Source organism: Pogona vitticeps, chromosome 1 (genome assembly GCF_051106095.1).
Source record: "Pogona vitticeps strain Pit_001003342236 chromosome 1, PviZW2.1, whole genome shotgun sequence".
In the NCBI taxonomy this organism is placed as follows: Eukaryota; Metazoa; Chordata; class Lepidosauria; order Squamata; family Agamidae; genus Pogona; species Pogona vitticeps.
This window is the reverse complement of record NC_135783.1, coordinates 303,964,362-303,989,432: the sequence shown is the minus strand read 5'-3', so window position 1 is coordinate 303,989,432 and position 25,071 is coordinate 303,964,362. Positions and strand designations below refer to the sequence as shown.

The window sequence follows — 25,071 nt, the reverse complement described above, 5'->3', positions numbered from 1 at the left end:
GCCAGGACTCAACTTCTGGATTATTCTGTAAACAATGCAGATTCCTTGCTTTCATCGTAAAGTAGCACATCTCTTCAAATAATTTTTTCCCTATAGAGGCTTTTTTTAGGCTGGGCAAGACATGTTGCAACTTACTTGCCAATAGGTACTTATGAATGTGTGAAATTTGCCTTCAGGTCTAAACAAGAACAAGACACAAAAAGTGAATAAACTGGGTTTTCAAGAAAAAGCATAGTGTGTAGTGTGAGATCCCACTCCCTTGCCTTTTAATCTAGATCCTAGGTTCCCAACCTTTGTTACTCGGATGTTTTTGAACTGCAACTTCCAGAAACCCCAGCCAGCACAGTTGGTGGTGAAGGCTTCTGGGAGTTGCAGTCCACAACTCCTGAGTAAGCCAAGGTTGAGAACTAGTGATCTAGATTATTCCTCTAGTGTACTTTGTAAGAGTTGGTTTAATGCAGCATCCCTGTGAATGTAGGAATTATTAGCTGATTCAACCATTTTCCATGATACCAATAACTATACAGGTGTAATATTCTTTTTCTGATGTTAGCATTATGTTTGTAATAAAATGTTATTCCTTCCTACTCCTGTCATCTAAAAGGTGACTTGGGTTTAGACTTGGTAATTCTAGTTACAGTTTCACTGAGAAGAATAAATGGTGCCTTTTTTACTTCTCGTTAATATAGAAGAGCTACAGAACATAGCTAAGAAAAAAGCTGAGCTACAGAAGAAGATTGAGGAGATAGAGAAAATGGTGAAAGAGCAGCAAGAAAATAATAAGCAGGGGCCATCTGCACAGGTAATATCCCATCATGACTTCAGAAAATGTATGTGCTTGTAGTAAATGCTGTATTTCCCATAGATTATAAGAGTTCCCATTCCAATATAGTAAGAAATTGCCTTTTTGATGCTCGTAGAATGAGATTTGGAACCTGCTTTGTGACCTCCCCCCCCCTTCTTCAATAATTGCAGCAAGCAGGAGAGCAGGAACCTGCAGCTATGTTAGAAGACATGGCAGAGGATCTGAAGCCTCCTGCAATCAAAAGACAGCAAGCCCTAACAGATTCTGAAGGATCTCTTTTGGATTGTTTTTCTTTGAAAAGGTAGTGTGGAAGTTAGTATGGGGAAAGGAAGATGACTTTTAAAATAATACTAATTTATTTGCTTAATAATAGAGTGGTTAAAATCTTGCTTTATAACTTACACCAACATAAAACTGTGAGATGGGAGTAGGAAATCTTCATTCACTAAAACTAACTGCAGGTGGAATGACTTCACTGGTGTGTCACTGAAGACTTCCTCCTCCCATCCTGTGGCTCCCACTGCTTCCTGAAAATGAAACAGATTATATGGGAGGCACGATTCTCAAGAGAGAAGTAAGAAATGTTTCATTTCCAAACAAATATCACACTTGCTGATATCATCAGCACCTTTTTACAGACATAAGCTATGGGCTATCATTTCAGCTGATATATGAACAAGAAAATATTTTAAGTGTTACATTGTTTCAGAAGACATTTAAGAATCAGAAGAAATGACTTCATATGTTGTTGGTTTTGGATTTGCTTCTCTGAGTTAGTAGAGTCCTCTTTAGAATAAATCCCTGCACTTCTGCTTGCAGCAATCTTGAGATTAATGAAAATGTTCAACACAAGAAGTCAAGTTCTAGCGGTAAGTTCTCTTCACACGCTCTTTAAATACCTTTCATGAAGCAGTGCATGCAAGGAGATAGTGATCAGACCCCCCCTCCCCCACTTAATTATAACACTGGAACCTGCAGTCATTCGGTGGTGAGACCCCCCCTCCCCCACTTAATTATAACACTGGAACCTGCAGTCATTCGGTGGTCTTGACATACAATAGATTATCATACCTGTCCTGAAATTACTATTTTGTGAAACACATACTTAAATTTGTTGAATTCTTCTCTTACATTATGTGGCAAGCCAGCCCTTTTGTGTTTCAAACAGCCCCCCGTTTGTGTAATAAATGTTCTTCTAGTAATTGCTATGAACAGAATAATTGAAAGAGAGCCTCTAAAACATAAATGACATATATGTGTACTCCCTTTCGTAAACACGTTTCATGTTTCTTTCATGATACTTTTTTCAGTGCACTCTCTCTCTCTTTGACAAATTGCCTGAAAAATGTTTTATCAAGTGATGTCATGAGTCAGCCAGCCAATCAGAATGTCCAAGTTTTGAATCTGTAAAAGGGTCTGGAACCTAGAGAACAGTGCTCTTTGCTCTCTGGTGTTTAAAAGATAAAACAAACAGCCATAGTTTTGTTCCTAGGTGCAAAAGCACCACGCTATAGAAACAGTGATAAAAGACAGTCCTACAGACAGATGGAGACTTTTGAGTCCAAATACAGGAACAGCCTATTATAAGAGACTTTAAAAAAAAAACTGGTCCATGATTTGGGCCTTTTGCTGCTTCACTCCAGAGCCTCACTCCTCAGGGAAGTGAGGCAAGAGAAAGTGAAAGCTCATCCAGAGTGCACTGAAGCTGTGTTGAATCCTGTTTGAACAGCCTATAATAGGCTGTTCAAAATATAGGAAAAACCTCCAGATAAGATTTTGTAGTAGACAAATTTAAATATGCAGTGGTCATAGGGGAAACAGAGACCCATGTCAAAGCAGTACCAGTTACCAAGTAATTCATAGTTTTCTGTGTTAGACATGCACTGAACACTGGTTTTACAGAAATTAGGTGCAAATTTGTTCTGAAACCATTCTAGATCAAGCTGCCGTCTTACTTGCCTTACAGCTTCTGTAATATGGATTCTTCAACATTCCCTACCTTTTCACTTCTTACAAAAAATTTTACGTAGCTAAAAATTTCCAGTGCAGCAGCATTAAGAGCTGTCCAACACCCACTGGTGTTCCACAGCAAATCTTTGTAATATGTTTAGTCACAAGCACTTTTGCTCCTTTTTTCCCCAAATGAGTATAACATTTATTGGCTTTCTCTTCCAGAGTCTGAGATTCTTCCTGCAGTGAATCCTTCTGTGCCTTTCTCTATTTTTGATGAGTCATCTGCTTTAGAAAGTGAGAGTGCCAGGTAAATATAGATGAAGCACCAGAGAGAGTGCGTTCAGTTTTATTTTCAAATATCTCATTATTGAGAATAATTTGCATTCAAACCAGTTTTTCAATCAAAAGCTGATGCCTAGTAACTCCAATTCTGGTAGCATTATTTCTTGTGTTTTTGATTTTTCCTTATGCACATACCACCTTTAATATGGATTAAAGTATTTCATAATTGCTGTAGGTGATATGTCCTCCAGTGTTGTTGGAGATGCAGAACCAAGCTGTGACATTCTTAAATGAAGTTAATTTGACATTAGAAATCAAAGTATGCATTTATTTATATTACATTTAGTCTTTCTACTGGCCCTTCCCTGGTACGTACCAGATGTCCTCTTGCTGATCGCAAACCTTCAGAAAGTATTGCTGCCAAGGAAAACATACCTCCTGAAAACTCTGTAAGTTTTTCACAGTGTTTTTGGAGACCTGTGCGTAGAATATTTATTTATTACATTAAAAAATGTACCTACCCTATCTTTCCACTAAAAATAGCATTCAGGCATATCCTTCTACCTTATGAATGGAGGCATAAGCATAAAAGCCAACTGTGTCCTCTTATCTCTAAAGACTGTGTTCACCAAAAAAGTATACACCGGGCATGTGTACACACCTTATTTCTGTAAATATGCACATTTTAATTTTTGTTGTGCAAAGAAGCTCTCAAGCTGAGGTGTAGCAAAAATCATTTGGAAAAGGAATGTTTCTAAAATTTGAGAAGGAATCAGTGCCTTTGGGACAAATTCTACATTTTAACATTAATGTTTCTGATTTGGATATGGTGCCCTGTTTAACCCCAAGATACTGCCTAATTGCTACATAATACCAATGTCTGAGTGGAAGCAAACTAGGTCCTTCTGCTGATGGAACTGCTTCTGTCAGTGGAATGGGAAGACAGCAGTTTCCTCTACCTGCTCTGGATTGAGGATCCCTCTAAAACAGACTTTTGAGGGGCTGTAGTATTGCTATCTGGACAATGGAGTGGCACCTGCTAATAAAATGAACACAGTATTTTATCTAGATTTATGGGTACTTTGGGGAAATCAAGAAGGGTCCCTCATTTTTGTACTATTTAGACTAATGTAGAATTTTGATGAACTTGGAAGCTTGCTGTTTTGTGATTGGTTGGTATAATAAAGCAATTGCCCACTTATGGATGTGATGTTTTCATTCTAACCTAATTTGTAGTTTATATGTGGAAGTAGACTTTTATCCTCCATAATAAAATGACCAAAACAAGTTATTTTCCTCCATGTTGTGAAACATAGCAGTAGTTTCATTTTCTTATGTGAGACAGAGAAATAGATATGCATGTGTATGTTTCTACCTACCTACCTCATGAATTTACTCAGAGGGAATTCCAAACAAGTTAAACTAAAAAAAATTTTTTTTGTGGTGGTTGTGCTAATCTTTGCTATGCTTCTCTAGGAAATTATCCATGAAATTGAACCTTTGAATGAAGATGCAATTCTCACAGGTTCATACAGGAACAAAGTCCTCTGTCCTAACCCTGAAGATACCTGTGACTTTGTTAGGGCTGCCCATCTGGCATCAACTCCATTTCACGGGGTGACAGAACAGAGAAATCAGCTTGATGAGAAGCCAAAGGGGAAGTGCTCAGAATCTAAGACTGCACAGCTGAATCAGCAAACAGTTGTTAGTGAAGATCCATATACTGAGGCCCTCTTTGTGAAAAAGCTAAGGTAACTTAAAAGATCAGAGTTCTGCAGACTTAAGTGTACAGTGGTGCCTCGCGCAACGGTCGCTCCGTAGAGCGACGAATCCGCGCAACGATGCCGTTTTTGCGATCTGCCGATCAGCTGTTCCGCGGCCGCTGGAACAGCCGAAAGGGCGGGGCACAGCGTTTTTGCGCCCTTGGTAAGCGAGGGGAGGGCGCGAAAACGCTGCCAGAACAGCCGAAAGGGCCGCGTGCAGCATTTTCGCGCCCTCCCCTCGCTTACCAAGGGCGCGAAAACGCTGCGCCCCGCCATTTCGGCTGTTCCGGCGGCCATTTTGGACCTGCCGGACAGCTGATTGCAGCGTTTTCGCGCCCTCGTTCAGCGAGGGGAGGGCGCGAAAATGGCTGCCGGCCATCCCGGAACATCGCACAACAGTGAGTATTCAGCCGAATTGGAACGCATTAAACCATGTTTAATGCGTTCCAATGGCTTTTTACTTTCCGTTGAGCGATGTTTCACACAGCGAGGGTTAATCCGGAACGGATTAACCTCGCTGTGCGAGGCACCACTGTATTTAATCTAGCAGAAAACATGCATCTGCCTTGCCTACATGAAGAGGATATTAAGTGGTGGTTTGGTGTTTTCGTGGTGTTCTCAAAACCTCTGCCACTATTCCTAGTAGCTTGAAACCTATGTGTCATGTTGACCAGTTTCCTGAAACTTGGCAGATTGAGAGGACACAGTACTCCCATCTCTCTGGTGATGGAATATATTGCCAAAATTTTGTTGGCCAGGGTCCACCTGCATAATGAATTGCTTCTGATTAAAGGCTTTCTTTTGTGATTTGGGGTGCATGCAAGTTCATCACATTGCATGCAAGCTATACATAGCCTAAAATCACAAAGGGAAGATCTAGACCAATCTCAGCCTGCTCTGCTAAGGACATCATCCCTGTTGTGTGCAAAATGATTTCAGCCCATGACTGAATGCTTTGTTCTGTTCATTGTGAAACAGTAATCTGACCAAATTGAGCACAATCAAGACAACACCCTGAAATGTAGAATTCAGTGGTGTGAGGTATCAGAGAGTCAAATAAGAACTGGGGGTTGTTAAATTAAAGTTTGCACTGTGCTGTGTAGTTCACTGGATGAGCTTGGGTCAGACATTGTGTTTGCTTTACATGGGAGTTGGGAGAGATTAAGTGAGGGCAAGAGTAAAAAATGTATTTAAAAATCAGAGCACGCAGCAGGTATATCATGTGATGCTATAGCAGTGTCAGAGATGGGGTTTTCTTTTTAAACTGCAACAGTTAGAATACTATAGTCAACGTGACTGGCAGGCTCCCTGACTGGGGTTTTCTTGGTGCTGTTCAAAAAGGTAACATTTTCTATTTCTGGCTGGTTTATAAGAACTTGGAATGAAAACTGAATCAAAGGATTTTTGGTTCCATTAGTCTACAGTAGTCTGATGCTTTACAGTCCAGTGCCATTCAAAATTAATTGTACTGTTGAACCAAATTCAGCTGTAGCAAGTGAGAGAGATCAGGCTGATTCTGTCTTAATCCTCAGGCAGTCCCTGGTTCTGGAATTCCACAAAGTTGTAGTTGCTTTGTTTGGCTCTCCTGACCCAGAAAGGCCAACAGAGTAAGATGGGGCCGGCCCATCCCTGCTGGTGGTTTGCAGGCGTTGACTGAAATATACAGTGGTGCCTCAAATTACAAATTTAGTTGGTTCCAGAATGATGGTCGTAACTCAAAATGGTTGTAAGTCGAAGCACCATTTCCCATAGAAATGCATTGAAATGCCATTAATCCATTCCGACTAAAGAAAAACATCACCAAAAAAACTTCACCAAACACTGTAAGACTCATCGGAAACACAATTAATCCACTCCAGCCGAAGGGGGGAAAAAGCCAGAAAAGCAAACAAACCCTGCAAGACCTACCAGAAACACAATTGATCTGTTTCGGCCAAAGGGAAAAAAACCCAAAAGCAAACAAACCCTGCAAGACCCATCGGAAATAGAAAAGAAAAGAAAACCAAAAGAGACTGCAAGACCCATTGGAGACGCAAAAAGAAAAACCCAAAAAATCAAGTGGAGACTGCAAGACCTATCGGAAATGCAAAAAGAAAAACCCAAAAAGCAAACAGAGACTGCAAGACCCATCGGAAATGCAAAGGGGGGGGCAGAGACTGCAAGACCCATCGAAAAAGCAAAAAGAAAAACCCAAAAAGCAAACAGAGACTGCAAGACCCTTCGGAAAAGCAAAAAAAAAAAAAAAAAAAAAAAAAAAATCACCAAAAAGCGAACAGAGACTGCAAGACCCATCGCAAATGGGGGTAGGGGAAACCAAAAAACAAATAAACCCTGCAAGACCCATCACAGCATAGAAACATAACCCCACCACCTAGCCCAAACCCATGCTGCAAAACCCACCCAGAACAGCCAGTTTTTAAAAAGTAGAAAGCAGCACCTTGCCAGGCAGTCTGAAGCCTCCTCCAAATGCATACTCTCTAACCGCTGGGGCGAAAGAGCTACAAAGAAGCAGCCTCTTCGCCACCAATGTTTAGCAATTTGTTTCCCCTGCCTTTTTTCTGGTTGTAACTCGAAGCTCAGCTCGCAAGTCAAAGCAAAATTTGCAGCCGGAGCTGGTCGTAGCTTGAAATGGTCGTAAGTCGAGGCACCACTGTAACAGGGACACGTTGCAGTACCAGCACACCACTTATTCTCCAGAAAGGCTGCAGTTCTAAGAGTATTATTAGTCCAAAGAAATTAGTGAAGGAAGTATTTGGGGTGTTACCAGAGTTTTGGATATTAAATTGTGATGAATTAGCTATCTCATTGTTACTTCGCTCTCAGACTTGTACATGCAGGGAGATAGAGAGCACAAGGCAAAAGTTTGAGGCCCCTTTTTTGTCTCCATGAGTAAAGATCCTGGGATGAATTTGTGTCTCAACAGATTCTAAATATAAGGATTTGGTGCTAATAATGTAACACTAGGTGTTCCATAAAAATATAATTTCTCTAACACAAAAAAGAAACTTCTCTGTTCACTAGAGAGATCTGATACAAAATAATTGACATGAATTTTCCAAAAATCTCTGAATAAATCTGTCATGTGCAAGTTAATCTGTCTTTCCCAACTATTTGTAGTCCAATCATGGAGGCAAGTCAAGAAGATACCAGGTCTTCTGCATCCTCAGCTTCACCAACACAAATTTCTACTATTAAGTTTCAACAAATCCCAGAGAAGCTAGTGTTGGCTCAAAGCTCCATTGATGAAATTGCCAGTGATGTTGAAAATGCCTCTGGTGAGTGTATAGCTGACAGCTTTACTTTTTTTTTTACTGATTATAAACCTGTCATTATCTTTCTGAAATGCAGTAAGGATTGCCAACAGCTGGTTCTGTTAGATTAGGTGAAGAGTAAGCCTTTTGCTTTCAAATGGAAGCAAAGGCTAGTTATCCTGGTAATGTAAAGAGAGAAGATGGCACAGTAGCAGTAATGTTAAATATTAAGGCAAGGTTTGCTATGTTGACACAAAACTGCTTGATTGTGGAAGGAATATCATGAAAACATTTTAACAATTATGAATTTTGCATCTGTCAGAATTGTTAATTTCTATTTTAGATTATTCTCCTGAAGGTGCTGAACAGCGCAAACAGCTCTTACAACCTCTTTCAGAGGTGTTGACAAAATCTCCAAACTTCGTTTTGGAGTCTCAGCCAATGCCTTGGATAGAAATAGAAAAAGAAGTGCATCTAGGTAAGGAAATAGGATCTTTTTTTACAAAAAAACCCCTCATGGTTTAAATTATATAGTATATTTCTGTTACAAAAGCTAGAATGTATTATTAAGACAGTATATATACTTAAGTGTTTCCTCCAGTTTGTCTCAATAGTATACAGTGGACCCTCGACTTACAGACAGCTCGACTTACAGACTTTTCGAGTTACAGACTTCTCTGGCTGCAAAATTTAGATTCGACTTGCAGCCAGAGAATCGACTTACAGACCAGAAAAAACCAAAATGGAATAAAAATAGAATAAAAACCACTGGTTATGGGATTAATCGGTTTTCAGTGCATTGTAGGTCAATGGAGATTCGACTTACAGACTTTTCGACTTGCAGCCACCATTCCAATACGGATTAATTCCTTATGTAGAGGGTCCACTGTACAGTAGTTGCAAATTCAGAAGTGCAGAGTCCCTCCATGAGACATGCACGTGCACATACACACACATTTTCCTTCCTGGGTGCATGCACACATACATTTCCAAGTTCCAAATTATGACGTAGTTACAACTATGAGGATGGAAGGCAGGAATCCATGAGGAGAGAAGGAAGAAACGGCCTTCCAGAGACCAGCTCTTCTGCCCCCTCCCTGTTTCTTCTTACATGACTTCTGAAATGTGGAGGTAGCGGCAGTTACCATGGCTTTCCTACTCCTCTCTCTCTCTTTTTTTTTTCTCCTCTTCACCCTTCTTTTACCTTCTCTTCTCTTCTACTTTGCGATGTTTTCCAAGCAGCATTGTGAGCACGTTGCAGGGTGGTTTATTTTGTGGGTTTCTATGTGCAGTGGCAGAGATTGAGGCATAGAAAGCCAAGCAGCACCCAAGCCATCCTAATCAGGCAAGCAGGAAGGCAAGGAGAGGGCAAGCTGGAACATGAGGTGGGACAAGATTCTTCCCCGTCCAAAAGAGAAAGCAGTCTGAATTGAGAAGGGAAAAACATATATCCCTATGAAATGTGAAGAGAAAATGGTTTTGAAGGAGGGCCCAGTCTGAAGAGACAGGAGCCAGCAGCTGCCTGAGGAGAAGGGATGGATGGAGTGATCTAACAGTCAAAACTGAGGGAACTGGGAGGGTTGTGGCTGCAGAAAAGGTGCCAACACCTCAGCCATCCATGGGGTTATGTGGCTAAGCCAGTGGTTTGTCCACCTTGAACTTGCTATAGCTGTTCTGTGGAAGAAAGAATGGTGTCAGTACTATGAATGTTTGTCCAAACAGCTGGTGACCTCATGAATTACTCCTCTTTCTCTTAAACCAGTGGTTCTTCACCTTGGGTTACTTAAGTGTTTTTGGACTGCAACTCCCAGAAGCCTTCAGCACCAGCTGTGCTGGCTGGGGTTTCTGGGAGTTGCAGTTCAAAAACACCTGAGTAACCCAAGGTTAAGAACCACTGTCTTAAACTAGCACTATATTATACAATGTGGCAAACAGAGTTGTTCTGTTGAAAATTATTAAAGGAGTTTGAATAGGAATGATGGAATGTCACCAGTAGATGAGTTCAAATGGATGCTTTGGTCCTAAAAATATTAGTCCAAGAAATACCTACAAGATTTTCATGTGGCTTTACTAAAGCAGATAGCAGCTGAGATTCTAGTCTGTTGATTTTGAGATATAGAGTTGTGTCTGACAACCAGCAGAATGGCATAACCTAATGGAATGGATCCTCTTCTGTACTTCCAAAGTCTTCTCGAAAGAGTTGTGGGACCATACAGAGGTGATGGGAGGAGAGAAAATGCTGTTACACAGCAGGACTTGTGTAACATTGGATTCCCCCCTAGTAGTTGACAGGGAACTGTATATAAGTGATTTTAGTGGCATATAATAATATATACAGTATATATAGAAAGGAATATACTTCAGCTTGAAACCTATAGCTCAACCTACAAGTTAAGCTTTTAACAGTGTGCTGTCTCTAGAGGCTGTTTTGACTGTGTTGCTAATGATTGCTGCAAACCTAATCTTATTTCAACAGGGAATGAGGTTTATTCTATTACTCGTGAATATTTGATCAGTGAGGATGACAAGGTGTTCTTTGCTGTACCAGCCAACTTTGCACATGTCTCAACTTCATTTTTAATAAAGGTATATACATCTTTCTAGTCCATTCCTTATTTTACTCTTTTCTCCTAATTTTTATTGCATCTATAACAATTTTACTGTCCTTTAATTGCATTGTGGCTTTCCAGCTGAGTGATTTCTGAACAGTAACAATCAAAATACCCAAGTGGTTTCCAAATTTAGAAAAAGAGTACACAATATTGCAATATCAACATTTAAAAATACAGCAGCAAAATGGCAAAGTTAGATTGATTTAAAATGTAAAAGAACTATTAAGCTAAAGTGCAGCAATGAAAAACCAGAACTGTGGTTCAGTTAGAAACATGGGGAATAAAATAGTTCTAATATGGCTCATAAAACTCTAGACCTGGCATTCAATGGTCCTTAGAAAGTAATCAGCAACTCGTTTAAATGAATAATATAGCTTAATGTTATTGTCAGGAGCACTTTTTGAGGATACCCTATAGCAGAAGTCCTAGAACTTGTTGCGGAAGAGAATCTTATTGTTATCCTAATTTTCTCTCTCTCTCTGTTTCCTGTTCCTAAGTCACCCTTACTAGAGGAGAACATTTTGCTAACTAAGCTCTTGTGAGACGTTACGGTGAAATGAGATTTTGCCTTGACATCGCACCTCTGTTACTTTGGTGGAAATATGGCTGGAATTCTAGTGTATATTTCCACTGACGTTATACCATTGGGTAACTTTTAAGATGTCAGGATAGGCATTTTCTGCTGTACAACAAATGGAATTGGTACAATAAGAAATGCCTATGCCAGCTTCTTGAATTGTAGCAATTTGCTGCTCAGAGTTACATAGACAACATTGTATTGGTGGGCATAACTAATAGGATTTTGGCCTATGTATTCTCACAGCCTTTATCTGCAGTAAATCAAGAATACAATGTGAGCAATGTGATTTTACAGGAAGCACATAACTCCCTTCTCACAACAGCTTCACTGCCTGATAATCCTATTCCCACGTCAATTCAAAGTGCTGGTCATGCCCTAATTAACTCCTCTACAGCTTGTATCCAGGTTATACTTTGCCATAAGAACCTTCCTGGCATTTAAGATCTTGGGGGAGGCCCCTCTCTTGTTGCATGAGGGACAAATTTTTCAACAGCTGCTCCCCAGGTTATGGAGTGCCCTCTCACACTAAAGGCTTGGTTTGTTCCCTCCTTTTTACCCTTCTGCCAATAGGCAGAAATCTTCATAGGCTTTTAGAACTGAGTAGACAACCAAAAAAAGATTTCTTTGTGGAATGTTATACATTTTTATTTATTTTTTTGTCTGTGTTTTTAAACTTTTTTAAACCACTGGCCCTTTTAATGTTACATGTTTTTAATATTCTAACTTACCATATATCTATCATGTAATTGTTTGTGAACCATCTTGGGCCTCTACACTGGGAGAGAGTTCACAGAAATGAAACTAAATACATCAGTATTGTCCTGGCACATTTCCAGTATAAGAGATCTCAACTGATCTTTTGAGATTGGTCATGTCAGCTCAAAAGAATGGTCTTCTTCATAAACACTGTCACCCAATGTTGGACAAATACCTGAATTTTATTTAAATGAACAATTTCACCTTGGGAAGCTGTATCTATAGGTCAGGGTTTTTCTTTTTCTTTTATGTAGGTACATTGTGAGCCTGTGCCGTGGGACTTCTATATATTGCTGCAGTTACAGGCACGCTTGGGTGCTGAGTTCGATCACAACTTTAGTGAAAACTGCACTTGTTTCTTATACCACAATGGCTGTGTGACTCTACATAAGCAGATAAATTGCATTACTCTCCAGGTGAGTGTGGATAAACGAAGTATGGAAGACAGAATGGGGGTTCATATCACAAGGGGTTCGTAAATGTTGGTGCCACTTATTTCATGTTGTGATCATGGGGGGGGGGATAAATGCCGCTGAGTTTTTCCTGCTGATTGATTTTGAGACTTTGTAGTCCTTTTCCCCGCTTGTAATTAAGCTGGAGTAACAGCAGACTTCATCCACTGTTTATCCTTATCTCCAGTTTCCTCTCTTCTCGTTGTCTCCCTTGTGTCTGTTTGGACATTAAAATCCCGTTTTCTTTTTAAAAGTAATGATATTGCAGAGTTCGCTCCATGCCATAAAGTAGTGGTTACCAGTCTTTGGTCTCCAGCTGTTCTTGGGCTGCAACTCCCAGAAATCCTGATTAATGGTGAAGCCTTCTGAGAGTTTTAGTCCAAGGAGGTCTGGGGACCTAAGAGTGGGAACCACTGCCATAAAGCATATGAATCTGCTATACAAAGCCAGCAAAATGTGTCTGGGTGCCATAGATCTCTGTAACTGTTGAAAATCCCAGGCTTGAAGTCATGTATATAAGATGTGTAGGCATCCTTCAATCTTGAGAGACTATGGTAACATGCTCTGAATGGGGGACTTGGAACAGCACCTAGTGTGGCTGAGAAGGCCAATTCGAGAGTGACAATCCCTTCCACACTGAAGAAAAACACAATCTGTCCCCTGTCCAGGTCCCTGATTTTGGTGGTTTCGGGACTGCCTCTTTGTCTCGGTCTGCTGAACAAGTGTCTCTTCAAATTGGGAGATGCCATGCTACACCGCCTGGCTCCAGATGTATATATAAGAATGCCCTAGTAACTTCCTGAAAGCAAAATTTAATTTGTATACTCTATATTAATATAGAGAGTGTAGGTACAGTGGTGCCTCGCTTAGCGATCACTCCATTTAGCAACGAGATCGCTTAGCGACGCTGTTTTTGCGATTGCAAAAGCGATCGCTTTGTGATGTTCTCTATGGGGTATTTTTGCTTTGCGATGATCGCAGGGAAGCGATCATCGCAAAGCCCCCATTTTCGTACAGCTGATCGGTGGTTTCAAAATGGCCACCGGGAAAAAACCATGGCCTCCCGCTGTGTTTAGGGACGGATTCCTTGCTTTAGAGGCACCGAAAATGGCGGCGCTATGGAGGATCTTCGCTCAACAGTGAGTTTTAAGCACATAGGAACGCATTGAAGGGGTTTCAATGCGTTTCTATGGGTTTTTTAATATCACATAGCGACGTTTTCATTCTGCAGCAATTTTTGCGGAACGAATTAACGTCGCTAAGCGAGGCACCACTGTACATACAAATTGCTATAGCCTTTGTTACCACTGTGTATATATCTTCATTTTTGCCCTTAAGATGTATGAAAGCTAGGTCTTGAAAATGAAAAGCCATGCATTTGTGTTGTAAAAGAGAGAGCACATAATATTTAGATGGATATCAGAGGATGCTCAGAACCAAAAACACTTATGTGGTCTTGTAATAAGACGAGCTCTACTGCACATGCACTAATTATTACTGTTGAATTCTGTAGAATATATCCTGTTACATGCTGGTGAGAGTCCTGTTGCTCATTTACTCTTGTAGCAGAAGCAAGGAGCTTTCTGGCATCTTAAACTCTAACACATTTTATTTGGCTTAAGCTTTTGTGGATTGCAAGTTACTACATCAGTGTCTTAAGTGTATAATAATATGGCAAGTGTAACTTTTTAGTCCTTAAGTTAGCACAAAACCTCTTACATTTGATGAAATTAGTTGTGTTACACTTAACAAGCTTTCAATTCATTCCTGTATTTCACAGAACATTTTCCCCATTGTTATCCCAAATATCATGTTTTTATTTTGGAAAAATTCAATATCTGCCTTATTCCTACTTATATTACAAATATATATCTTAATCTAATATTCATGGTGGGTAAATGCTTTAAAAGGGACTTGGTGGTGTTGCAGGTTAAACCACAGAAGCCTCTGTGCTGCAAGGTCAGAAGACCAGCAGCCATAAGATCGAATCCACACGATGGAGTGAGTTTCTGTCGCTTGTCCCAGCTCCTGCCAACCTATCAGTTCGAAAGCATGCAAATGCAAGTAGATAAATAGGTACCACCACAGTGGGAAAGTAACAGTGTTCCGTGTCTAGTCGCGCTGGCCACGTGACCATGGAAACTGTCTACAGACAAACTCTGGCTCTATGGCTTGGAAACGGGGATTAGCACTGCCCCCTAGAGTCGGACATGACTGGACATTTGTCAAGGGGAACCTTTAACCTTTACCTTTACCTAAATGCTTTAAAATAAGACCATGTTTTGCTGCTTTTCAAATAACCATTTTGTTCTGGTCATTTAAATGCCAAAAAGAACAAAAAAAGAGCGAGGGTTGCGTTCTAAGATATACTTTGGTCACAGAATTCTCTACATTTAATAGAAACCTCCCTTTCTTAAACTTTATTTTAATTAATTAAATTTATACCCCACCCATCTAGACTGAAGTTCACTCTATAAAACACTTCGTACAAACAGTTGTATTGATTTGATTCCTGGATGGTAAAATAATACTTTTTCTTTTCTTTTCAGGATATGCTTCAGTATTGTAAAGTTATTCCGCAAGAAGTGGTTATGCTGATCCTTGACAATCTCCTGGAAGTGGTGGAGAAACTGCACAAAATAAATATAGTTCATGGAAATCTGCATCCAGGGACACTGTTCTTGGGAGACAGGTTTGTAGCACTTTCAAAACCACCAGTGTTTTACTTTCTCATCTGCCTTTTATAAAATGTGTCCTAAATTGACGGAAGACATAATTTTGGAAACAGAGAATATAACAGTTAGGCATTCAAATGGGGAAATTAGATCTATAAGAGGTCTTCCTTGGAACACCTCTTCATAGTTATTTCTGTTCTAGAATTGAACACAGAATGTTTGGGATGGTAAATTCAAGCATTTTTCATTTCTTGTATTTATAGCTACTCTGGATGGGGTAATTCAACACATCTGGGGGGGGGGTAGGATGGGAAAGACTGGCTCCCATTAGAGCTGCACCAGACCCTTTCCTGCTCAGCTTTTAAGAGGATGCTCACAGAAGCCATGCTCTTTTGAGCCCTGTCATACTTATGCCACCTGTTTTGCCATTGTTTGGTTTAGCTTTAGTTTTATTTTTAATGCAGTGAATATATTTTGATTATTTTTCTAATTATTTGTTATCCTTTCATTGATGATTTGTTTTGCTATTGTTATATTGTTTTTGTTTCATCTAATTGTAAACCACCCAGAGCAGTGACTCTCGTTAATCAAGCAATATAAAAGTAAATAGAAAGAAATTTAGTTAGCCAGCCAGCTGCCTTGGTTCTTTTAAGGAGAAAGGTGGGGTAAAACTATTTTAAAGAAATAAATTAGTTAGTTTATATGCTTTTGAGCCACCAATTCAAATATCAAGACACTATTCATCCTGCCTAAGGCTCCCAGGAGAATAATAATGTGGGAGTGCTTTATAGAGCATTCATAATGCTTAGAGAATGTACATAAAACAGTGAACACTTAAATACCCTGTATAAATATTCTCTCTGCAATCTGCATATACAGTAGCATTAACCTATCTTGAACTTCCCTTTATCCATGCAAAATTCCAGGACTACTGCAGATACAACCCCCCCCCGAAAATGTCATGTTTGCCATTTTTTTATTCATAACAATTACTGCTAAAGTCTTTGGCTTTGAGAGCCTCTAAATTTAATTTATGGGTTCTCATACTTTTTTATTCAACAAAGTATCTATAGTGAAGTAACCTCCTGACCTTCTTGTGCTGTTTGTTTCTTATGAAGCTAAAGACCACAGTCTCCTCACATGACTTGAATTTAAATCTGAGAACAATATATAAAAACTTAAAACCTGTATGTATACAATGGTGCCTCGCTTGACGAGGATAATCAGTTGCAGCGAAATCGCTGTAGAGCAAAATCCTAGTCAAGCGAAATTTAAAAAGCCCATTGAAATGCACTGAAAACCTGTTCAGTGCGTTCCAGTGGATGAAATACCTCAGCGTCCAGCGAAGATCCTCCATAGGGCGGCCATTTTCCGATGCCTGTGCAGCGAAAAATCCATCCTGAACACTGCAGGCAGCCATTTTGAACAGCCAGCTGCCATTTTGAAAACCCGACGATCAGCTGTTTTGATCGTCGTAATGCGAAGAATCGCTTCCCAAAGCAGGGAACCGATCGTCGTAAAGCAGAGTTTGCCCATTAAAACTTCGTTTTGCGATCGCAATAGCGATTGCAAAAACATTGTCATGAAGCGGATTCGTCGTTAAGCGGGGCACCACTGTATTCACACTGCTTCAATGGGTAGTATTAATTTTGACAGTTATAATTTACAGTGTGGTAAATCAGTATATACACTACAAATAAATGTGCAGTAGTGTATAATTTCTCAGAAGGTGTGATATTTTGTGACATTTTCATCGACTTGCTTCTAGTTACTCATCCTCTGGTGTGGCAAAAACTATTATGACCATTGCAGCGTCTTTTGGGCTAACATATATACTATGGATTATTTCTGGGTTACTGGAATTTGGCATTCATGTAGTACAGTGGAGATCATAGGAAAGCAGTTCCTTTCTTGAGGTTAGCAGCTTGGTTTAAACACCGAAGCTGCTTTTAGCATGAGTTCTTAAGGCAGACACTAGAGGGAGGCAATAATGTACCTAAGTGCAAATACAATATGCCATTTAAAAAAAAACCTCTGGAAATCTTTCCTCAGAATTTGCAATCCTTTTGGAATGGCAGAGGCCAACAGTGCTCTGAAACTAGTGGATTTCTCTCACAGCCTTGACCTGCAGCTACAACCAGCAGTAAAGTCCCTGAAAAGATTTCCAGTAGCCCATACCCAGTATGGGCAGCAAATCTTGGATGAAAAGTCTCTTCCATATCAGGTGAAACATTACTACCTCTGCTGTAAGTAATATAGGTGACTCTTAAATAAAACTGTCCTTTTTTGCAGCTACCATGTGATTTGGTTAGCTGCCTATAAAAACTATGCAAGCAAATCTTCCACTTGGGAAAATCGTCTTCATCCAAGTCTGTGATTTCTACTGGCTGAAAGAAGCAAGCAGAATTCATTTCCAGATTTTTTTTTCTCGAGGGATCATTTGCCTTCATGCAAAATCAGTTGTATTACTATGAGCATAGAGTGCTAATGTCATTGCTACTTTTAACACCAGACAGGTATCTCCTAAAAATTTTATGCATAGATTAATAGAGAATTGCAGTAGATATATTTCTCGAGTGGACTGTATTTCTTAAAAAGAATTTAAAAGATTACAATGCAAATTAGATGATGAACACTGTGAAACTTCAAAGGATGACAACATCAAGACTAATTGAATGATTCTGTGTTTTCAGGTGGACTTGCTTGGCATTGCAGACACAGTCCATCTGATTTTGTTTGGGGAACATCTGCAAGTTCATCAGGAGGAATGCTACTGGAAAATTAACAGAGATTTATCCCAGTGAGTATTAGACATGCAAGCATGTTCTACATCTTCTTTGCTAACTTATTTAGATTTACAGCTTAGAGATGATACCATTAGTTGATAGAAGAGGCATTCATGTGTAAATTAGGACTATGTGTTTGAACAGTTAAATAGCAGGAACAAATTTTAATCTGTACAGCTCTGGGATTTAAGCGCACGTGATTCACTTGTTTTCTGGTCCTAGTGGGTATAAAGTGATTAGAGTGCTCTTTCTAACAAGCATACATAAAAATGTAAGTTATTTTAACACCAGTATCACAAAAATCAGCCATTATATTGAAATGTTAGTACCATGCATAACTATATAATTTTTTAGCAAGTGATTTCAATAAAAAGCAGAGACTAGTTATAGGAAACATCTATAATAGCTTTTGATAGCCGGAGCTACAACAGTGAAAAATGCCAAAGTGAGGAAATTTCATTTACTTAAGTTATCTTGTCTTGGGATTGTGAAATGTTGCCTGAATCCTTTCCCAGAAGGAAAAAACTAAGGGAGTGCATAATTAATCAATTAGTCTTTCTTCTCCCTGGCTCTTCACAGGGATATATTTGACATAATACACTAATCTTGATACTCTAATTTTTTTAAAGACAGTTCTAACAAACTGAGTGTTGGTGTAGGTATTATGAACACTTTCATAGTTCCTGCTTGCTTGTTCTGTTTTGCCAAGCGGTGGAGAATTACTCACAGTCTTTAAAGGAGGGGAAGGATCCCAGTGTGTATCTAAATTCAGATGCTTTATCTTTTTTGCCACAAATTGTAAATCAACAAACATCTACCCTAGCTATTTGTGGTAATAATCTATACCAGTGGTTCTTAATCTTTTTGAAAGAAACACCCCCTTCAGCTATTGAGGAAGTTATCATCACCCCCCTCCCCGCGGCAGCGGCGCAGTGGCAGCACCGGATCCGCTGCCAGCACCAGCTGCTCTGGATCCGCTGCCAGCACCGCGGCTGCAGCTGCCTTCTCAGGTTTGTCTCGCTCCATCGCCCCCTTCTGTTCCTTCGCCCCCACATCGTCCCTTTTCGTTCCATCGCCCCCCTGGAAAACAAAGTCGCCCCCTGGAGGGCGATATCGCCCAGGTTAAGAACCACTGGACTCTATAGCATAAATGTCCGATCTCTTTTGGGGGATTGAATCCTCCAAAACCAAGGTGTCCGTGGCTACACACCACCAGCCGCAATGCCACACTTCACACTTTCTCCATGTCTTAAGCCTTGGTCCAGGACAATGTGGTTCTCAGCAATGTGTATTATTTTTAGAGCTAAAAGAAAACACACAGTAATCTGCAGTAATCATAAGGCTGCAACAGTGGCCAGCGTGAAATCTTTGATCAAGCAAGTGCTTCTCTGTACATCCATCCTCCCAACTTGCTGGCATTTCTCACAATGCCAAAAAAGAAAATAGGTGCCTCTGAAGCTCTTGTTGGAGAAACCCTGTAGATATTCTTCCCTTATAGGGCTGAAAAGGCTGAGAGATGTCAGCCTGACTCAGAAACAGTGTGTTTGACTCAAAACAGGTCCTTGATGTTCAGGCTACTCTGTTCCTCAAGGATTTGCTGAAGAAGCAGTGCCTGTGAGCTGTTTGCTGTACCTGAGAGGCACTGTGATACAGTGGCCAATGTGTTGTATACAGACTAGAGAGGATGAAATCCCTGCTTAGCCACAAAGATTTCTATGTGGTCTCGAGCTGGCCACTGGTACATATAGGTGCACAGGCATGGAGAATCTCTCACTCTTTCACTCACTTAATACAACACATAGTGTAACTGACTTATCTTTTCAGGTTGGCTGTGAGGGTAAGGTGAATATCAAACATATCCTGCTCTGAGCTGATTGAGCTTCTTGGAGAAATGGTAGGATGGAAATAGTAATACAGTGGTGCCTCGCACAACGGGCGCCTCGTAGAGCGATGAATTCGCTCTACGAGGCCGTTTTAGCGATCGCAAATGCGATCGCAAAACGGTGCCCGTATAGGCGGGAAATCGCAGAACGAAGGGCGGTAAGCTGCTCGCTTACTGACCTTCGCTTTGCGACCCGCCGATCAGCTGTTCTGCAGCTTCAAAATGGCCGCCAGAACAGCCAAAAGGGGCCGGGGTGCAGCGTTTTTGCGCCCTTGGTAAGCAAGGGGAGCGCGCGAAAACGCTGTGGAAGCCCCGAAATGGCTGCGCGCAACCATTTCGGGGATTCCGGCAGCGTTTTCGCACGCTCCCCTTGCTTACCAAGGGCGCGAAAACGCTGCACCCCGGGCCCTTTCGGCTGTTCCGGCGGCCATTTTGGACCCGCCAGACAGCTGATGGCAGCCATTTTGGCGCCCTCGTTGTGCGAGGGGAGGGCGCGAAAATGGCTGCCGGCCCCTGGGAAACATCACACAACGGTAAGTATTTTATGGCATTGGAACGCATTAAACGCTGTTTAATGTGTTCCAATGCCTTTTTCTGTTCCGTAGTGCGATGTTTCCCACAGCGAAGGTTAATCCGGAACGGATTAACCTCGCTGTGCGGGGCACCACTGTACATGTTTATGTTCCCACAGCCTTCACAGTACTGAAGGAAAGTATATTAATCCAGTAGAATATTTTACAAGCTCTGTAGACAATCATGAACGTTTTAAAAACTACATAAACATCTGCTGTAAGGGGTGGTAAACTTCCAATAGCATGCAAGATAGGCACTTAATTTTTAACCTAAGTGGGTTCTGAGATCTGTATCATCACACTGTCTCATTTGTATTTGTCTTCATACTGCTTCTATATAACGTTGGGCAAAATCGTGGTGCACAACTACATGGCTGTAACTTGACGTTATGCCTGTGTTAACTACGATAGCACCAAGGCAGATCTGCTAGCTACAAAGCACTTCTGCTGGATCATTGAGCACCTAGTCATGCTGGGATGCATGATCAATTGTGGCACTGAATTGCACAATTCCTTGTTGCTGGATATAATGCTCAGCACATTTAATTAGATGAAACATGGATGAACAGAATTTTGCCCACTGAGCATGGCCTAAGTGAAAGCATCCCTTTCTGATGATGACTTTGTAAACAGAGAGAGACACTGAACATAAAAGACGAAATAAAGACTGGAATCATTTCACAGTCAAATAGCAGAGTGAGGTGAGGCTCAGGAGTCTTCAGAGAAAATTTTACAAAGCTTGTCTGTGTAAAATGAGAATTAGTATGTAGTTGTGAATAATCTGTGGGAAGAGCTTCATTAGGTGTCAAACCTTGCTTGGCTGTGGAGCTCATTCAAGACAGAAACAGCTGTAAGAGGTAGTTGTAATTAGAGTGGAAAGCACCTTAATGGTGTAGAGAGCTGATTTAAACAATTTTTCTGTATTATGACATCATGTTACAGAGGAATTTTGAAGACCAGTTGCCAAACAAAGCAATTCCAGAGTTGAGAGGTGCTCACAATGTGACACTGTGATCCTCATGTTAAGAATTTTTCTCTTCCAATTGTGGGCCATGTCTGTTTTTGGACTGACTGGTTGGTTTTCAACAATTTTTCAACTCTTAATTTCCCTCACTGTCCTTGAGGAGAATATGATGTATACCACCGACAGCTCTCTGGAGGAAGAGCAAGGGAATATGAAGTTACCTTTTTGTATCACAGGTTAAGATTTCCATTGACAAGTCAAGTTAGCTTCTGCTTCCCTTTGTTAAGGATTTAGACCAGATGCATAGAGCTTGGTGTATTTGCTAACACAGCTCTTCTTGCACATGCACTATAGCAGCAGCAACAGATCATTCAAAGATGCATCAAATTTACAGTGCACCAATCTTAAGAATACCCCTCAGATTTTCTTTGTAGCTCTCTGGAGGATGGTCAACCAGGTCATGTTTTCTTCATCTTTTAAGGAATAGTTGCTTTTAGACATCTGCCGTAGTAGAACCAGGGGTTGGGGAAGATATAGACAAGTATTTGATGTGGGTTGATGCATGCCGTTTTGCTGACAGCCATTCTGACAACTAATATTTCAGTGAGCTAAGCTTATTCCAATACAAAAGATTCAGTATAAGAGTGTTATTAACTTTTTTCTTTAAAAAAATTTAAGAGTAGGAATACCTTTTTAAGCCATTTGCTTTTATAGAAAACCTGAAAATAAATAACTGCATCAAGAGTTTATAGAGATGGCTCATGATATTAGTATGACAAGTTGTGAGGAACCGTATGTATATAATGATTAACACTGTGCAGAATACTGCAAAAGAGACACTTGCCAAAACATCTGTATGTGCAGGAATATTTTGTTCAAATTCTTCAAACTGATTGCTAAATAGCACAGATGGAAGATTTCCAGCTAGACAGATAAATTTGTTTAAGATGCTTCATCTGCCATTCTGCCTTCTGCCTAGGTAAGCCTGACTCACAACATGAGGGATATGATTGTTTCAACTTATTATATCTCTTGCCATCCCTTTAGGCTAGTTTACTTTTAGGGATGATGGACAAAATGCTGTAGGTGTACAGATTCTGTTGCTAACATAGCCTTTGTGTTCAGCACTTCACTTGGTATTTATAGATGACAAAGAGTTCTGTGATGTCAAGTAAGTGAGCTGGTAGAGAGACAACAAGTCCCTCATTCTCTGTCATTACCTTTTTGGTTGTCTATATGTTGGCCATAGAAGGTGTGAAACCTACCCATTCTCCACCAGTCTGCTTTCTAGAAGGTGTATTTAGGTAGCTCAGCCAAATATCTTATGCTGCCATTATGGCTATGAAGGATGGAGCTTCCTCTTTTCAAGTTGCACTATTAGCATGGGTAGTAGTCGCTTAGCAGGTTAGCAACAAAACTACAGACAACATTTTTGTGGGCTTATTTAGGCCATGCTATTATGTCCAGTGCTGCCCATACAGTCCCTGTGTGATCACAGAATGTGGAGCAGCTCCCCTGTGCAGAAAAATCTATAGGCTGAATAAGCAGAAAGTGACCAATGTCAATTCACTATTGGCTGTTTGTGAAGTTGTATTGGCACAATAGACCTTGAATAATTAATTAAGAACAAACCATTATGTTTCCTGTTTTAAAAGCGAATGCTCAATGTACTACTGGTCCTTGAAAATAGAAGAGTTTGTACTTGAAATAAAATACCTCTGATATAAAAGTAGAAATTAAGCTTGACTGCTGTTGACCTCTATTATAGTCTTCACTGGTTTCTAATGTATTCTTCTGACACTTTTGGAACATTAATGAGCAAAGTAAAAATTGTATTCTCAAAGGCTTTCATGGCCAGGATCCAATGGTTGTTGTAGGTTTTTCGGGCTGTTTGGTCGTGTTCTAGAGGTTTTTCTTCCTAACGTTTCGCCAGTCTCTGTGGCCGGCGTCTTCAGAGGACAGTAGTTATAAAGTAAAAAAAAAAATCAAATTAATTTAAAGAATACAGTAAAGGGCTTTTTCCTTATAAGTAAAGCACTTGAAGTACAATTGCAAGTACAATTTCCTTGAAATTGTCTAACTTTAGCTGAGCCTGCCCTTTGGGTAAACAAACCAAGAGGAAGGCATTACAATACAGTGAGTGTACAGTGGAGAATGAGCAAATTCTCCAGCATCTTGCTGTTTAGTCATCATAGATGATTAACCAGTTAACCTGCTTTTATACCTAGGTGATCTCCAGAGCTTTAACTCTAGCTTTAAAATAGGGTTTGTTTGCACAATTTGTATTTTCCTATAAGTTAGCAATTCTTTATTTGGAATCGGTAAACATAAAATTTAGCCAACATGACACATAATTTTTTGGGTAAACCCAGAACACATTCACACTTATAAATAAACATATAAATTTGTAATGTATACAGGCTGCTTACTTTTAGATAGCTTTCCTCCTAACAAATGAAATGGCATGAGAACTTCAAAGAAAACCTATTGTTGGTTTTTATTGCAGCAGGTTTCTTAGTAGCTGGAATTTATACTTCAGATCTTTCTGAGGCTTCCCTTTCATATCTGTGATTTTTCATGTTTCTGTTTTACTAGTTTTTCTACGAACATTTCTGCTAAATACTAAGAAATAAAGCTATACCTCACTAGGGACTCTTTGGAGAAAAAGATCCCAACTTAAACAGGAATCCTGAAGTACCCATTCACAATAAATTATGTTTCTATATGGTTTTAGGTCTGTTGACGATGATTTGTGGAATCACTTCTTTGAGAAAATTCTGAATGCAAATGGTGAGCCATCTGTGCCTCTACTGAGAGAGCTGAGGGAGAACTTGAGTAGTGGGTTTGACAGTTCTTTCCAAGAACGCCTCGGTGATTCCTTGACAAAGCTGGAAGACATACTTCATGTTGGAAATATTTTCTAACCTGCCAAAAATATTGCTCTAATGTCCCCCAGCTTTTCTGTTTTGGTGATCACCATCATCTTCCCAAGGCAAGTGAAAATTCATGGCATCTTCTCTCAGTTCCCTGTTAGATGTATAGAACTGCAACAACTTTCACAATAATTTTCTGATGACTTATTAAAAGAATGCTGCTGATGCCTTGATCTTATGTACAGTTTCTGTTCACTAGCAAACCTCTCTATGCCATTAAATTTTCCTGGTATGCTTCATGTTATCTTCAGTTTTTCATCCTTGTGTTTCTGTACATCTAGATCCTGTTCTGTCTTCTTTTTGTAATAACTGTTCAATAAATCTATTTTGTATTCACCTGTCTTTCAGAATCTGTCATATTTTTACTAATTTTGAGTGACTTACTATGTATGTAAAGTTTCCTATTTTGCTGATATTTTTGAGTAATTTGGATTGACAGTTTCATCTAATAGAAATGTTGCTTTAAAGTGTTATGAGCTCAAAAAAGAAAAAAAAACCAAACAGGTCTTGAGAACAAGGTAGATATGATGGTATTTTACACAATTTGCAGTGCTGTAGCTGCAGTTTAAACAGCAGTCAATGAGTTATACCTTTGCCATGGTCTTCATACAGACAGGATTGTACCAATGAGAGGATTCATTTTAGTGCAGAGCAGCTGCAGGACAATCTGAATAATTTACCCATCCTTCTTATCCAATATTTTGTGACTTAATAACAACCAACCAAATAATTGCAAATCCAGTCTAGTTTATGTGAACATCATACAAATCTATAACTTTAATATGGAATCAGGCTGTTTATGAAT

General features: G+C 39.9%; 1 protein-coding gene across 3 annotated transcripts in view; it reads left to right on the top strand.

The window, feature by feature from the left end:
• BUB1B (BUB1 mitotic checkpoint serine/threonine kinase B) overlaps nucleotides 1–24,608 on the top strand; it is a 37,960-nt gene extending 13,352 nt beyond the window's left edge. For all 3 annotated transcript variants that reach the window (XM_020795778.3, XM_020795780.3, XM_020795779.3), the window contains exons 10-23: nucleotides 690–802; nucleotides 976–1,106; nucleotides 1,625–1,674; nucleotides 2,981–3,065; nucleotides 3,387–3,489; nucleotides 4,517–4,791; nucleotides 7,921–8,078; nucleotides 8,398–8,532; nucleotides 10,531–10,640; nucleotides 12,257–12,418; nucleotides 15,004–15,146; nucleotides 17,182–17,353; nucleotides 17,823–17,929; nucleotides 24,068–24,608. In XM_020795778.3, coding sequence (XP_020651437.3) covers nucleotides 690–802; nucleotides 976–1,106; nucleotides 1,625–1,674; nucleotides 2,981–3,065; nucleotides 3,387–3,489; nucleotides 4,517–4,791; nucleotides 7,921–8,078; nucleotides 8,398–8,532; nucleotides 10,531–10,640; nucleotides 12,257–12,418; nucleotides 15,004–15,146; nucleotides 17,182–17,353; nucleotides 17,823–17,929; nucleotides 24,068–24,257 — 1,934 coding nt within the window. In that variant the 3' untranslated portion in view covers nucleotides 24,258–24,608. The remainder of the gene's footprint in view (nucleotides 1–689; nucleotides 803–975; nucleotides 1,107–1,624; nucleotides 1,675–2,980; nucleotides 3,066–3,386; nucleotides 3,490–4,516; nucleotides 4,792–7,920; nucleotides 8,079–8,397; nucleotides 8,533–10,530; nucleotides 10,641–12,256; nucleotides 12,419–15,003; nucleotides 15,147–17,181; nucleotides 17,354–17,822; nucleotides 17,930–24,067) is intronic.
• Nucleotides 24,609–25,071: the final 463 nt, after the last annotated feature.